The sequence below is a fragment of the Mustela putorius genome, unplaced genomic scaffold (assembly GCF_011764305.1).
Source record: "Mustela putorius furo isolate JIRA1106 unplaced genomic scaffold, ASM1176430v1.1 tig00000835_pilon_pilon_pilon, whole genome shotgun sequence".
Taxonomy (NCBI): Eukaryota; Metazoa; Chordata; class Mammalia; order Carnivora; family Mustelidae; genus Mustela; species Mustela putorius.
The window spans coordinates 458037-473712 of record NW_025421492.1 but is presented as its reverse complement, the minus strand read 5'-3'; the positions used below and the strand labels follow the sequence as shown (position 1 = coordinate 473712).

The following is a 15676-nucleotide window of genomic DNA, read 5'->3' as shown; positions in this document are numbered from 1 at the left end:
CTGGAGGAGACACTGGCTTTTTACTGTGTTGGTGAGAACCTCCCTAGAGGGCCTAGACAGGGCACTGCCCAACCAATACTGGATGCCATGTTGACTCACAAGTGACATTGTGGCTGGGTTTTAACATAGGCAACATATAAGGACCTAATTCCTGGACCTGATCTGGGAAGCAGGGTAACATCCATTCCAGAGGAGACCGTTACCAAACTTTTGACCTTTTTTGACTACCCCCCCCCCACCACCGCCAAAAAAAAGGAGGCCCAGGGATTGGTGGGCATATGTGGCTACTGATACTGTCACACAGCCCTGTGGGGACCTTGATGGCACCCTTGCATCGGGTTACCAGAAGGGCTGCTGCTCTTGAGAGGGGCCCCAAGCAACAGGATTCCCTGAAGGCCCTACGGCAGGCCACGAGGCCTCCCCCTTTCCTGATCTGCTCCAATCCGCAACCACTATTTGAATTACACGTGTCAGCACACTCAGGTCACTGATCAGAGCCTGTGGTCGGAGGACAGCACTATGGGCCAGAACAGACCAGTCGTTGGCTGAAAGGTACACCTCCTTTAAGAGATGATTGTTGGCCTTGGATGAGTGCAGTAGTAGGCTCACGAGTGGATCTTTCAGTCACGTTGCGAAATAGGGCCAGCTCTGGGTCTCAGGTGAAGTGGAGAAGGAACTTACAGGAGCCCAGCTGGAGTCCTGCAACTCCATGAAAAGGTCTCATGAGTGCCACTCCACCTCGGCAATAACACCAAAGGAGGTATTGCCTCCTCTGGCCCAGTGGGGACCCACACAGACTGCTAGGACCTGGTCACTAATGGCACCTTTGGGTTAGCTTAAAGGAACTGGGTGCTGCTGCCATTCAACCTGAAGGAGACCTGTCCTTCCTCAAGTGTGGTGGAGAGCCCTACACGGCGGGCAGCTTCGTGCAGTGCGGAAGATCATCTGCCCCACTCCTGCGCCTCCTGCTTACTCCTCCAGGCCCAGCAAACGAGCTCTGCTGTTGTCTCATGGGCTGTGGCTAATGGCTTGGCCATTTGGTTGTGTAGCGTATAGAACACGGCCCCCTATGGAAGTGAGACATCTGGATGGAGATCATCTGCTTCTCCTAAGTGTTTTTTTCTAAATGTTTTTATAACCCACAATTAAATTAGTTTCAGGTGTATAGCACAGTGACTCAGCAGTGCTGCATGTAACGCAGCGCCCATCAAGAGAGTGTCTTGTAGCCTGTGCGGATGCTCACCAGAAAGGCCCCGATGCTGCAGGAGATGTAACTGGTGCGCATACCGTGCTTTTAGCTCAGTATGGAAACGGAATCGTTCTCCACACCAAAGCAAGCAGGTGCCCAATCATTTGCCTCTGGAATCACGAGAGGATGGCCCGTGGAAGGTCAGACAGCATCCTAGACTAGGCTAGCAGTACCCGGGCTGCCACTATGGCGAGAAGACAAGAAGACAGCATGAAAAAGCCTTCTTCTGGTCAGACTTTGGTCAAGGCTAAGACTGCTGCCCCCAGACGCTTTCCTTCAAGCGAGTGGGCTAGGCATTCTTGGCAGACAGAACAGGTTGGGCTCCTTGTGGCGTCCATCGTGTCCCAGGATCAGCTGACACATTATTTGAGTTTCCCCTAGCCATTTGCATGAGTTCCGTGAACCCCAGCCACACTCTCCAGACCCCGCAAGACCACATTTTTTCCCTCTTCAGTTTCTCTGAGAACACTGCTTCTGATAACAGCCCTCGAATTTATGCTCAAGCTAGCCAGCAATTTGCCTGGTCCTGGGCATACAACAGACTCTCTGAACTCCATATCTCCCCTAATCCACAAGGCTGCTTGAGGGTTTTAATGAATATCTGAAGTATGGGCTTGACGAATGGCAGGGGACAAGATTCCCCAGCCTGGTCTACACATCTAGGCCTGGGTCTCAATGCAGCAGTTCCCCAGTCAGGTACTTTGTCCGGTTGTCTGGCCCCTTCCTTCAGTTTGACGGTTACTCACTCTACAGTCTGTGTTGGGGACCCTATAAAGGACTTCCATGCCAACTCCTTCCCGAAGACTCAGATCAGGGGGAGATGAGAATGGCTATTAAACGTTAAGGACTGGGAGACCGTAACCTCCTGCTTCTCTCCGCGTTGGTGCAGAGTATGAGTGTCTGCCTCAAGAACAGTGGCCATCAATGAGAGGTGTCTAGTTCAGCAACTTGCTCACGGTGGCTGTATTACTTTGCCTAGGTAGTTCCATTGTGAAAACAACAGAACTTTTTATTAAGCGTGAGAGGAACAGAGGCAGAAGATCTGGATTTACCAGTCTGGGGGATTGACTGAGGGTGCTGTCCTTGCCCATGGTGCAGGACAGACTGTGTCACATCTGGACAGATGTGAGCGCCGTTGGACTGAAGAACTCAGATACTGGACAGGTGTTCTCTTTGTCTTAACTGTAGGTTGAAGAATCTTCCTAAAATATCCCCATAAAGAACTTTTGTCATTCATTCAGTATAAATTAAATATAAGTCACTGTGGAAGGTACTAAAGATGAAACAAGCGTATTTATGGTTGGATAATATGTAAATACAACGTGTGGAAATTGATAAGAATCCTAAAGAGGATTAAAGACAATATGGAGAGATTGTTTCTAGCTGTGAGGAATTCAGGAAGGCATTATGGAGTAAGAAATGCTTTTAGCTGGATCGGATGTGAACACAAAAAATACATAAAGTCAGATAAACACTGTGAATTTAGCTGTGATAAATACCATGGGCTGATTGGAAATCATGGGATGCTTATATTTGAGTGGAGCCAGCACAGGAGGACATGTAGCAGCATATACTACTTTTTGTAGGTGAGGGAAGGGTACCTAAAAAGTGTCAGATAAGAGTAACACGATCAGATGATCACAGCTGTTTTAGGAGAACTCTTTAACTGCAGGCTCTTGTGTCGGGGGGTCCCCCAAAGCACCCCCAGGCTTGGTTATTGACCAGGAGCACTCAGGGGACTCAGCCTATTGTGGAAGTGATAGTTACGGTTTATTGCCGTGAAAGGGCACCAAGCAAAACGCCAATGTGGGGTAAGTTCCAGAGAAAACCAGGAACAAGTTCCAAGCAAGAGTCCTTTCCTAGTAGAGTCTTACAGGATGTGCTTAATTCCTCCATCAGGAGCTGTGACCACATGTGTGAAATGTTCTCTACCAAGGACGCTCGTTAGAGACTCAGTGCTTAGGGAGTCTTATTGCGGGGTGGTCATGTGAGGACCTTCGTGCCTAGTCTGTACCAAAATTTCGGACTCTTGGAAGGAGAGCAGATGTTTATCATAAAACTACTTTGTTTGCACAGCATTGGAACAGTGAGCTATCTTATCAGGAAATGGTGGAAATCCTCCTGAAATTCAAGTTTCTGGATGCCAACCAAGGGCTAGTCTTGGAAGCAGACCTTGTTAAAGGACAGCAGTCTCCGTTTAGCTGTGCTAGCTGTAATGCGTAGGAGTAAATGGAGTAGAGGGGCCAGGAGCTGAGGCTTGTATCTGTGTTTCTACCAAGTCCCACTTAATTTTTTTTTTAATTTATTTTTTAAGATTTTATTTGAGAGGGAGAGTGAACATGAGTAGGGAGAGCTGCAGGGGGAGGGGAGAAGCCGACTCCCCCACCAAACAGGAAGCTTGCCGCGGGGCTCTATCACAGGACTCTGGGATCAGGACCTGAGCCTAAGGCAGGTGCCTAACAGACTGAGCCACCCAGGTGCTCCAATTTGTTGTTGTTGTTATTATCATTATTATTATTATTTTGTACTCCTGATTACTTTATCAGTTCTGTGCTTTTTAAAAGATGTTTAATAGGGGAACCTGGGTGGCTCAGATGGTTAAGCATCTGCCTTCGGCTTGGGTCATGGTCCCACTCGAGCTTCACATCAGGTTCCCTGCTCAGCCGGGAGCCTGCCTCTCCCTCTCCTTGTACTGCTCCCTTGCTTGTGTGCTCTCTCTCTCTCTCTCTTTGTTAAATAAATAAAATCTTAAAAAATTTTTGAAGTAAAAGGTGATTAATGGATAAGATTTAGAGGTCACTTAGTAAAAATTTTACATAAAAACTTGAAAGAATTTGTTCAGTGCTCCAGTATTTATCAGTTTATCAGCCCCGTGTATTGTAATACAAACAAACATGCATTCGGAGATTTGTTTTCTCATGTTTGTTTTTTAGGTTTAAAGACAATCGGAAAGATGACATTTGGCTTGTAGATGTGAGTATGTAAATTTTTGTATTAATTACCCCGGCCATTTTAAGTATGATTTTCTATTCTCCACATAGATAGGGTAATGTATAGTTAGTGTTTATGTATATTATCCAGTTTTTGTCACAAAATATTATGTAGATTATTATATTAAAATGAACATCGGAGCCTTAAGGTTCCTGGCAAGGGAACCTGTTTTTGCTGAAATTCCGAAGAAGTTGACACATGAATTATGTCTGAGGGAGATTGCAGTATGATTTTACTACAAAATACACTCTTCTTTTTTCCTATTATGCAAGAAATTGTTTAGGTTATTATCACTTGACAGTAAAAATCTTCCTTTCATCATAATGGGGAACAAAATCAGATTTTCATCTTCTTTTTTTCACTTTCAAGTTTAGAATGTATTTAAACCTCATGTTGTTTGGGATTTTAACTTGCCCCAGTAAAAATGTAGTAGAGAGGCAGCAAAAGAGAGAGACCGAGAACCGCAAAGCTGGCAGTTGCTGGAGTCAAGCGATGGGGCGCAAGAGTGTCCATCGTTTAATTTTTCCTCTCTTCTTTTGTGCATGTTTGAACATTTCTGTAATGTTGAAAGTAGGTAAATCTTACTTCGTGAAAGTGTAAGAACTGGAGGAACCTGTTTTTACCTCAGCCGAGCTCTGGTGATCCTGAAGAAAAAGGAACTGTGATTTTAGGTTAATCAGCCTTGTCCCTTTGCCAAGCCAGTCATCTTAGTGATTTCCCATCCCTTGCTAGTAGTTACGCTTAAAGTAGCAAAGGTACCTATGGTGTTGGGATTTTCAAAACAGAGATAGACCAGTGTTCGTCGTGAACACTTAAGGGAGGTATGTGTGATGTACGTGTATTTATCTCCTATGACACAGACTGACTTTGGACAAAGATGTTTTTACTGTAAATTATCTGTTTTAAATAGGATTAAGTAGTCATTTTAAATGAACTTAAGGTAATATCAGTGTTGAGGTATATGCTAGGCATTAAACTAATTAGATTTGTGTGTGTTTTGTCTTTTATTACGTAACTACTTTAGAAATTATATTTAGACTTTTTGTCTAAAATGAACTCTTCATCAGATCATTTAGTCAAAGAGATTCTTTAAAAATTAATACTAATATACACAATAGCACAACATTTCAGTGGTTGTCTTTTCTTTTTTCCTCAAGTTTTATGCACCATGGTGTGGCCATTGTAAAAAACTGGAACCGATTTGGAATGAAGTTGGTCTTGAGATGAAAAATATTGGTTCTCCAGTTAAAGTTGGAAAGATGGATGCTACCTCCTATTCCAGTAAGCATTTACTCAGTTTATTATTTTACTGTTCTCATAGTGAAAAGGTGTACTGAACATGAAGCAGTATTCAAGGTAGGAGGAAGAAATACTTCTTTTTTGCTCAGGTAAGTTAATGTTCTCTTAATGATTAAAGATTGTATATTTTATGAGTTAAGTGGTTTAGCCGTCAAACGTGTAATATGTAGTGTATGTTACTCTTCTGCCCCACGTGTATCTATAAGCCACTGTTTCTCCTTTGAGCCCCCTTGAGAGACTCTGTTTACCTGAGGCAGCTACAGAAATTTGAGTGTCAAACTCTGGATGTTGCTGTGTGAATTCCGAAGGAGAGTTGTCTCAGGAGCCAGAGATGATGTGGGAGAGGAGGAGAGAGAGACCTGTAGGATGAGATGCGGTGGAAAAAACACAAGGGCGGACCAGCAGAGTATTCACATTAGAGAGAATATTACAGCAAAATCTCAACAGTTGGAAATGAGCTTAATAAATGTGTACGAGAGAATAGGATGTCCTAAAGCGGAGGTTGGCAAACCACCTGTGGACAGAATCTGGCCCACTGCCCATTTTTGTAAGGGGGGCTCTATTGGAACAGAGTTACACTCATTTGTTTACTGTTGTCTTTGCCTATTTTCATGTTCCACTGGAGGAGTTAAGGAGTTTCAACAGAGAGACTGCCCCACAGTGCCTAAGATATTTGTTATCTGACCTTTTACAGACAAGTTCACCAATGCCTATCTTAAAGGATTTGAGAAAAGAAGAATTTAAGTTTAGAGAAGTATGAAGTGTCATAGAAATTTGGAAAGAGCATGGCTTCAGAAAGCAGACCTGAATTCAAATCCTGCTTCTGCCTGCTACTTTTGCCATGTAAAATGGGGACAGTTTCTTAACGTCTCTGAGCTCTGATGTCTGCGTTGGTAAATATTTAATTGTCACGTGTCTTTCATTGGTTTTTTTGAAATGAAATGATATAGCACATGTCAAGTCCTTTGCAGTATTCAATACATGTAGGTTCCCTTTTCCTTTAATCAGTGAAGAAAGTGGAATTCTGTAATGCACATTTCTTTTTAGGAAATCAGGATTATACTCAGGATACAGCTTTGGAAAACGACAGGCCTATGTTTTTGTTTGTTTGGTTTTGGTTTTTTGTTTATTTTTTAAAGGTTTATTTATATGTTAGAGAGACAGAGGGAGATTGCACGTTCAAGCATTGGGGGCGGCAGGCAGAAGTAGACGCAGGCTTCCTGCTGAGCAAGGAGCCCAGTGTAGGACTCAATCCCAGGACCCTGGGATCAAGAGCCACCCAGGCTCCCAGGACAGGCTTATGTTTTAATCCCATATCTCCCTAGTGCTACTTCTGGGTCTTTGGGGAAGGCCTTAACCTTTCAATTTTAGTTTCTGTGTCTGTAAGTGGGAGAGTACTAATCCTGAAGGTGGGGAGGATTGTATTAGCATTTCGCATGCAGAATTCCTTGCAGAGTGCCTAGTGCACATGAGACCGGATTTTAGGGGTCTGTCACGTCATGGTGTTAAAGATTTTATCAGCTGTCAATTGAGAGGTAATGGGCATTTTTGAGAATCAGTTGATTTGATAAAAATGTTTTTGGCGGCAACATGTACAGTACAAAAGAAAAGCATTTAGTCAAGAAAATCATCTAAGTCCATTTTTGTATGCCATCTTGGTGCTCTACAAAAAGATGCTGGAAGCCCAGACTTAGTAATGACAGTGGAGTGAAAGGGGACACAGTAATCCTCATAGACACCTTCAAGGATGAAATCACAGATGTGATCGTCTGGCTCTGTCCTGTAAAGAAGAGCAATCAAAAGTAGTGGGACATGATTCTTAGCATAGCTGCTGAACCACACAACGGCTGGTTATATGGAAAAGAATAATTCATTTTCTGTGTGTTTCCATGTTAGCAGCTGCTGTGAATTTATGGGATTTGGCTTCCTGATGTTCTGGAACAGGGAACTAGAGAGCAGTTAGGTGTGAGGGATGGAATTATAGTCAAACAAATAAGTTGTTAAACCTTTGAGAGGAGACCAGAGTGATAGCAGGAATTACTGTAGACAGAGACTGATTTCTAGAATTAAGCTTTTTAACAGTGTTTGAGAAATGACTGGTTTCACCCATTGCTCCTGAAAGTAAGTTCTTGTGTCTAGGCTGTCTTGTGTCCATCAGTCTTGTTTGATTAGAGCTGTGTGAGCCTATGTTCATTCACGTTCTCAGTCGTATTCATTCAAGTGTGTTTACTAGCTAGTGTGTTGGTCTCTAGAGATTAAAGGAAGACCAAAAAAAACCCATCTGGTCCAGGAAATGCTTAGTCTAATAGAAGGAAAAATACAAACAGACCAACAGGTAGAATAAAGTCTCAAACATAACGAATTCTTGTGATCATTTGAATCATTTAACAGAGTCATAAAGTAGAATAATGTAAAAAGGAGTGTGGGTATATAAAGACAGATAATCAATGAAAAAAGAGTACCTACAAATCAGTAAAAACCTTAGTGGTAACTGCTCCTGTGATGCTACAGTGCTAATAACTGTTTACACTTTGTCTTTTTATAGTACCTAATTCATTAGCTTACTCTTCATTATGTGCCTGTGTGTGTCACTATTAAGTGACACTATGTTTAGGGCAAAAATAGCTAAGACTTCTCAGGAGCTTAGGAAAGGAAATATTTTAAATGCTGTGATTAAAGTGCAATGTTCTTACAGCTGTTAAGACTTCCTATGTGGTTTGTAGCGTTGTAGGTACTTTACGATGAGACTTTTTTCATCCTGTTATTCATAATCCATTAAGAGGTTTAAATTTTTGCCTCCGATATGTGACTATTACAGATCTGTTCATTTAGCATCGTGTTCTCTGTTACGTTGAGTTAATAGGAGGAAGAAAGGTCTGTAGAGCATGCCAAGCACATTATCTCAAGCAAGCCATCTAGCTTTGGGAAAGGGAAGGGGGGCTGGGACATGAGGGTGATCTCTGCCAAGATCGTGGTGGGTGCTTCCTGTATTTTATGTCCTTTACTTCTGGGATGTGCAATGCTGAACCCTCCACCCCATTCCCATGGTAATGCTTGCTTGTCAATCCTGGTGACTACTTGCATCATACAAACATAGCCTATTCAAAAATCATTGGAGAGTCAATATTCATTCAGTGGATATTTCAAGAACCCTTAACTGTATGCCAGGATGTACCAGGCACATTCTAGGCATCAGTGATGCATCAGTGACCAAAGCAGACAACAATTTCTACTCTCATGGAGATGGTATTCTAGAGGGGAGAGACAATAACAAACATAAGTAAATTGTTATGTTACTTAATGTTTGATGTCAGCGATGGATGCATTTTCTAATTTACTGTAGAATCAAGATGTTTTATGTGCTCATGGAGAAAATACTATCTTCCTAGTGTTTTTGTTTTTGTTTTTTTTTTAAGGTGTATTTAAAAACTACTGTCTAGAGATTGTACGAATAGGTTTGGGGCATATAATTTTTTGGGGGGGGGTATAATTCCTAAAGTTTCCTTTAATACCTCAAAGCAACTCCACTATAAGCATTTTAGTAGAAACAGGTAAAGAAATTGAATTTTTTTTTTCCAGACTAGCTATCAACATTATTCTATGTCTAACTGTAAATACTGAAGGGTTGGCTGTTTCCTATGTATTTCATCCATCTTCCTAGGTCACTTTTTAGGCATTTTCAGCATTAGTGTATCTCAGCATTTGGTCTGCAGCCACCTGCATTAGGATTACCTGGGCTGCTCAGTGTAAATTTATACTCTGGAGACCGACATCAGCCCTACCCAATGACAGTCTTTGAGACTGGGTCATGAGAATCTGTATTTTTAAAGTCGACTTCAGGTAATTCTGCTGCACGTTTGAATCAGAGAACCATGGAGTAAAGTATTAATCTGATGACTAGTTATTTATAGATTTATAATATTGGGCTTTGGTGGGGTAGGATTATTCAGTGATCAAGTATAAAAAAATCTCTTAGGAGTATTTGAGGATAGCTTATTTCTCAGGCCTATAAGTGCAGAGATTATAAGCACATGGCACCACTCTCAGTCCAGTGCATCTCTGTACAGAATTCTTGAACTAGAGAAATTTGAACTATCATGAAATATCCTGCCCTATGTGTTTGGAATTGTATCAAAATTTTCTTGATGCATGGTTTTAACTGATAATGCTGTAATCAACATTAAAAAAAAACCTCTATAAAGGTAGTGGTTTTTCTGTACATAATCCCTTGCAAAATCAAGTACCAGAATTGTTTCACATTTGTAAAATATGTTATGATGCTACCTGTAATGGTGTACTGATTTCTGTTTTGAAGCCACTGAAATTGTGTTTTTTCCTCAACGTAAGTGTGATACTTACTTTATGTTAAAGGTTATAATGTGCTTCTTGTTGATGTGTAAACTTGGAATGACATTTGGCCAGTAACATTCTAATGTCATGTTCATAGATTATATTAGCAAATTAGTTTTATCTTTCTTTCTAAATTATAAGAACTTTTTGGTTAGTGATTGCATTTAAGAGTTGCTAAGTCTTGGCACTAAGGATATTTTGGGCCAAGTAATTCTTTGAGGGGAAGGGTTGCTGTGCATTGTAAGCTATTTAGCAAGATCCCTGATCTCCACCCACTAGATACCAGCAACACCCTTCTCCTTGTCCCATTGTCCCCCTAAGTTACTGCAACCAAAAGTGTCTCTAGACATTGCCCAGTGTCTCCTGGAGGGCAGATTTCCCCCAATGGAGAACTGCTGTATTTTATATCCTCTTCATATTAGATACATAGTAACACTCAGTAAATACTAAGAAAAATAGTATTTTGAGCTAAAAAGAATTTCACATTAATTACAGCCCCTCCCTTCTTCCCCTGCTCATTGTGTAGATGAAGTAACAGTAGGTCGTTAGCAATGAAATGACTAAGTAATTTCAAACACCAAAGTTAGAGGCAGAATTAGTACCAGAGTCTGAGATCATCATGATTCACTTCCAAGCCTAGCTCTACTACCAAGTTGTTAATTCAAGGAGAAAACAGGAAATAGGGGGCTTCATGTTTAACCTCATTTTATGAGCATTTAAAAGTATAAAATTTCAGAGAAGTTCTTCATGTTACAAATGGATTCTTGACTTTTTGAAGGAATTAATCTCAGGTTTCTATGCAAACCATTGTTCTCTAATATGAAAAAATAAAGAACAGAAGTCAAACTCAGACTTAAGCTTCAGTCATAGTCCTGCTACCTAATCAGTGCTTGCATTCAAACAAGTTACCAAGTCTCAGGATCAATTTCTTTACCTGAAAAGTGATATTAGTATTCTTCTCCTGTTCACAGAATTATCTGGAGGTATAGTTGAAGGTCTACTAAAGTCAACTACAAGATATTTTTTATGTGGTAGTTATTATATATACACTGATGTGTCTGCAGTTAATCGCTTAACAGTGGGATCGGGATCAGAAATAGAAAGAATTGGACCTATCGTTTCAGGATCTCTGTGTGCCAAGCTCTCTCTTAGATTCTTTTCCACATGCTTTCTCATTTCAAAATCCCACCCATAAGCTGAAGAAGATGATTTTGCTGTCCTCAGAAGGATAAGAGCTGCCTGGATGATAAATGAGAAGGTGGAATCCTAACCTACATCATTTTAAGTCTATAACCCATGCTTTCCTTGCATGATACATATATAAATTGTTTTCCTAGGGAAGCCTGAGTTTAAGGTTTTAGGAGTCACTGCCAGTTGAAATTCTATCAAAAATGGAGTTTAATGCTCAGAGTCAAGGTATAATAGAGGGGGTGGCATTATATATCTCCATCTTACAGATATGCTGAGGCCAGGGAAATGTGATAGGCTGAAATGTGGAGCTGGGATTTTTTTCCTGAAACCTGTTTTGAGAACCACCATTGTATATTCTTACTGATTGCATATTTTCTTTATTTGTTTATTTAAAAAACTTTACAGTAAATTAAAGAATTGATAGATGGATATACCCACTCCGCCCACTCAGTCAATTGTATTATCTTAGTTTAGGGTAATTAAGGGCTGATGTGTTGTGGCCTCCTTAATTTGGGAAGCGGGGGATTAAGAACATCTTTTACTCACAGTATCCCTCCAAATATTCAGAGGCAGATATGTTTCTCCAAAACCTATGTTATTTTTGTTACCTTTGCTGTTTGTGTTGCTTCTAAGAAAAATCAGTGTTGATCACTGTCCAAAACCTTCCAGTCACCTTTCTCTATATGTTTAAGGGAGACACTCTGTTGATAACAAAGGAAGGCTGAGAGATTTTGACTGTTATTTTACCACAAATTCACTTCGTCATCATTCTTGGGTGGAGGTGGTGGATGGTGCTGAGAAACCAGGGTAATGGTGACTAACGTGATGGATAAAGCAGAACTCACATACAGTGGTGTCCTTATCCCCAGCCACAGTTAAATGTCCTCGAAATAAATAAAATTAACAAAGGGAGAGATCATATGAATAAATACATTATATTTTATTTAAACTGGTATATGTGTAAATATATTGTATATTGTCTCTTAATTAAGATGGTTTCATTTCTTTGTTGTTCTGGTTGTCTTGAATCTGTAAAGTAGGACGGTAGTAATTTGCAGTAGTGATTTATGTACCTCTTAAAGTCCTAATTCTCTATTTGTTTTTGTTTCTTCTTTCCCTCAAAAAAGATACCATTGTAGCAACTGTACCCCATTTTAATTAGTGTGAGGACTTCAGAATAATCTTTGAAAATAACTAGAATTATTCTGGGTTATTACAAAAGCAGAACTTCTAAAACAAGTAGATAAAGTTGCTTTTAGATTATGTATTGTCTGCAGAAATTAAGTAATTTTGCAAATACAATTTATTTTTTTTAAATTAAAATACAGTGCTGTTCTTTTAAGTCTCAGAAAACACTAAAGGAAAGGATGGGCTTTCTTTTTTTGTTTGTTTGTTTTTTATTTTTGCAAGGAACCAGTGAGACATAGAAAAAAATATTTGTCCTAGAAGATGAAATCAAATGACAAGTGAGACTTTATATATATTTTTTTAACAAAAATATCTTTAACAAGTACATCTTTTAAAAGAATCTTTAAAAAAGTACCTCAGAGATAAAATTTTAACTATTCTTTTAGCAGTTATTCTTAATTTGTCATAGTGTTTTGTGTGGCCATAGGTTGGAGTATTAAGTAATTGTTTTGTATGAGAATGTCATGTTTTTTCTTTTTTGTATGTGAATTTATATTCTTTTTTAAGATTTGAAAACAACACAATTTTATGGGTTTGTATAAATACATATATATAAGTAAAAGGCTCATTTACTACCTAGTTTCTCATTTTTTTAAAAAAAATTTAGAATTATTTATTCTTTTTCTTATCAAGGCATTGCTTCAGAGTTTGGAGTTCGAGGTTATCCAACAATTAAGCTGTAAGTTGAGTGTTGTATGTTTATATGTGTATTTTTATTAGTTCACTCTGCTTACGTTTTATTACATTAATTTCTAGTAGCATCCTTGGAGGATTGAAGATTCGGGTTCAGTGATTCTTTCTAGGTGCAGTATGTGAGCAGAGGAGAGGGACTGCATCTTCCTGCTTTTCTTGGTATTTAAGTGAGTGTGTTGTTGACGGCTGATTCACTGAGTGTCCTCTGAGCGTTTGCTGCGGGACAGGCCTCCTGCAGGACGAGACGCACAGCTGTACAGTCTGAAAGGTGTTTCACCCTGAGGAGCTCAAGGGTATATTCTGCTGTATCATGTGACTCCTGTCTCCTAACAGATGTTACTTTTCTATAATGGAAATAGACTTACTTCATTAGAGGGGAAAGAAACAGAGAGAATCAAATTGATGGATTTAATTCTAATCTGTAAGTGTTGGTGAAGTCTAATGTAAAGTGTATATAAATTGGGAGAAATGGTGTACTAATTCTAAGGGATTTATTTCATAATCATAATTTTATTGAATTTTCTCTTGAGTTTCATCCTTATTTTGGTAATATGCGAGTTGATGAATATTTGGAAACTTATTTTTATAATTAGGTAAGTTATTTTTCAGTGTTTTAAAATCTCAGATTTCAAAATTTGACTCATTTAATTTTTTATTTCTTGAGTTTTATGTTAACTTCCCTCCTTGCCCTGCTTTCAAAAAATGTTAAACCTCTTTTACTTGTGTTAAGTAAATTATCCTTTCTGTTCTTTTTTGTTTGATTATAAATGTTGTATTATGTTTTCACTTTTTTTTTTTAATCTCAGCTGGACACATCATTGACAGGCTTTTGGAAAATTGTCTTAATTTTATAGAATAGGTGTTTCACACCCTGTTTATCTCTATAATCTTAGAGCATCTTTCAAGTTCCTGTGATGCTGTGTTGCTTAAAATTTGTTTACCTCTACCAAAATACTATTAATTCCCTGTCATTTTTTAAACTAGAGAAAATAGTGAGAATTACGTTGCTTTTACAGGCTCTTGATCATGAATGTGTAGATTATGCACCTTTCAGAAGCATAGACACAGTGCAACTATTAGATATAAAATGAACTATTTTCATGTAATTTCAATAAAATATAGCATTTTTCTTTATATTTTGAATTGTTGGTCCCCTATAGCCAGTTGTCTACTGTATTTCACATGATTATGGTACTTCTGAAATAACTCTGCATTTACTATTTTATATACTGTAATTTTACATAACAGTAATGATGAGTGTTAACTATTAAAACAGTTGAAATAATCTAAACTTCTGTCCTTTTTTTTTTTTCTTTTTAAGATTAAAGGGAGACTTGGCATATAATTATAGAGGACCACGAACTAAAGATGATATTATTGAGTTTGCTCACAGAGTGTCTGGGTAAGTTTTTATTAGGAAAGGCTTTCGCTATATGATTACTAATGTTTTACAGCAGCAATGTGCACAGTAGCCAAAATATGGAAAGAGCCTAGATGTCCATCAACAGATGAATGGGTAAAAAGACATGGTATATATATATATATATATATATATGCAATTGCATGTTAGCCAGCCATTAAAAAGAATGAAATCTTGCCATTTGGAACCACATGGGTGGAACTGGATATTTTATATTAAGTGATATAAGTCAGTCAGAGAAAGACACATCATTTTCACTCATATCTGGAATTTAAGAAATAAAACAGATGAACAAAGGAGAAGAGAAGAAAAAAGATAAAAACAGAGAGAGAGACCAACCATAAGAGACTCTTAACTGTAGGAAACAAACTGAGGGTTGCTGGAGGGGTGAGGGTGGGGGGTGGGGTAACTGGGGGATGGGCATTAGAGAGGACACTGGATGTGATGAGCCCTGGGTGTTACATGCAACTGAGAAATCACTAAATTCTACTCCTAAAACTAATAATATACAATATAGTAACTAAATTTAATATATTATTATTATTTTTTGAAGATACTAATACCTTAAAGTTAAATGCAATTTTGGGCCCCCTGGGTGGCACAGTCAGTGAAGCACCCGCCTCTTGATTTTGGCTCAGGTCATGATCTTTGAGGCATGAAACCAAGCCCTGTGTGGGCTCCATGCTGAGCTCCAGAGCCTGTTTAAGATTCTCTTTCCCTCCCTCTGCCCCTCCCCACCATGCATGTACTCTCTCTCTAAAAAAAGAAAGAAAACTAAAGCTAAATGCATTTTAGTAGACCATATTGAGCTCACATTTTTTTAAGGACTTAACCTAAATAACATCTTTCTATTCGTTTATGACAAAAGGTAGGCATATGTAGCATATGCGGAGAGATGTTTAAAGAAACTAGAGGAACTGTGATTTGTATTATATTTGTTAACCTTGTATTAAATTTACTGCATTTGTAGAAAAAAAATTTTCTTCAATAGATTTTTTTTTCTTTTTTTTAAAGATTTTACTTACTTATTTGAGAGACTGAGAGCTCCAGCAGGGGGAGCAGAGGCAGAGAGAGAAGCAGACTCCCCGCTGAGCAGCGAGCCTAACGTAGGGCTTAATCCCAGGACCTTGAGATCATGACCTGAACTAAAGACACATGCTTAGCCCACTGAGCTACCTAGGTGCCCCCTGCCAGTGGATTTTTTTTTTAAAAGATTTTATTTATTTATTTGACAGAGAGAGACAGTGAGAGAGGAGACACAAGGAGAGAGTGAGAGGGAGAAGCAGACTCCCCAC

At 39.2% G+C, this 15676-nt stretch overlaps 1 protein-coding gene across 1 annotated transcript in view; it reads left to right on the top strand.

The window, feature by feature from the left end:
• The window catches only part of TMX3 (thioredoxin related transmembrane protein 3), a 42363-nt gene that overhangs the window by 4223 nt on the left and 22464 nt on the right, over window positions 1-15676 (top strand). Inside the window, exons 3-6 of the mRNA XM_004745620.3 lie at window positions 4183-4222; window positions 5398-5521; window positions 12902-12947; window positions 14283-14363. Coding sequence (XP_004745677.1) covers window positions 4183-4222; window positions 5398-5521; window positions 12902-12947; window positions 14283-14363 — 291 coding nt within the window. The remainder of the gene's footprint in view (window positions 1-4182; window positions 4223-5397; window positions 5522-12901; window positions 12948-14282; window positions 14364-15676) is intronic.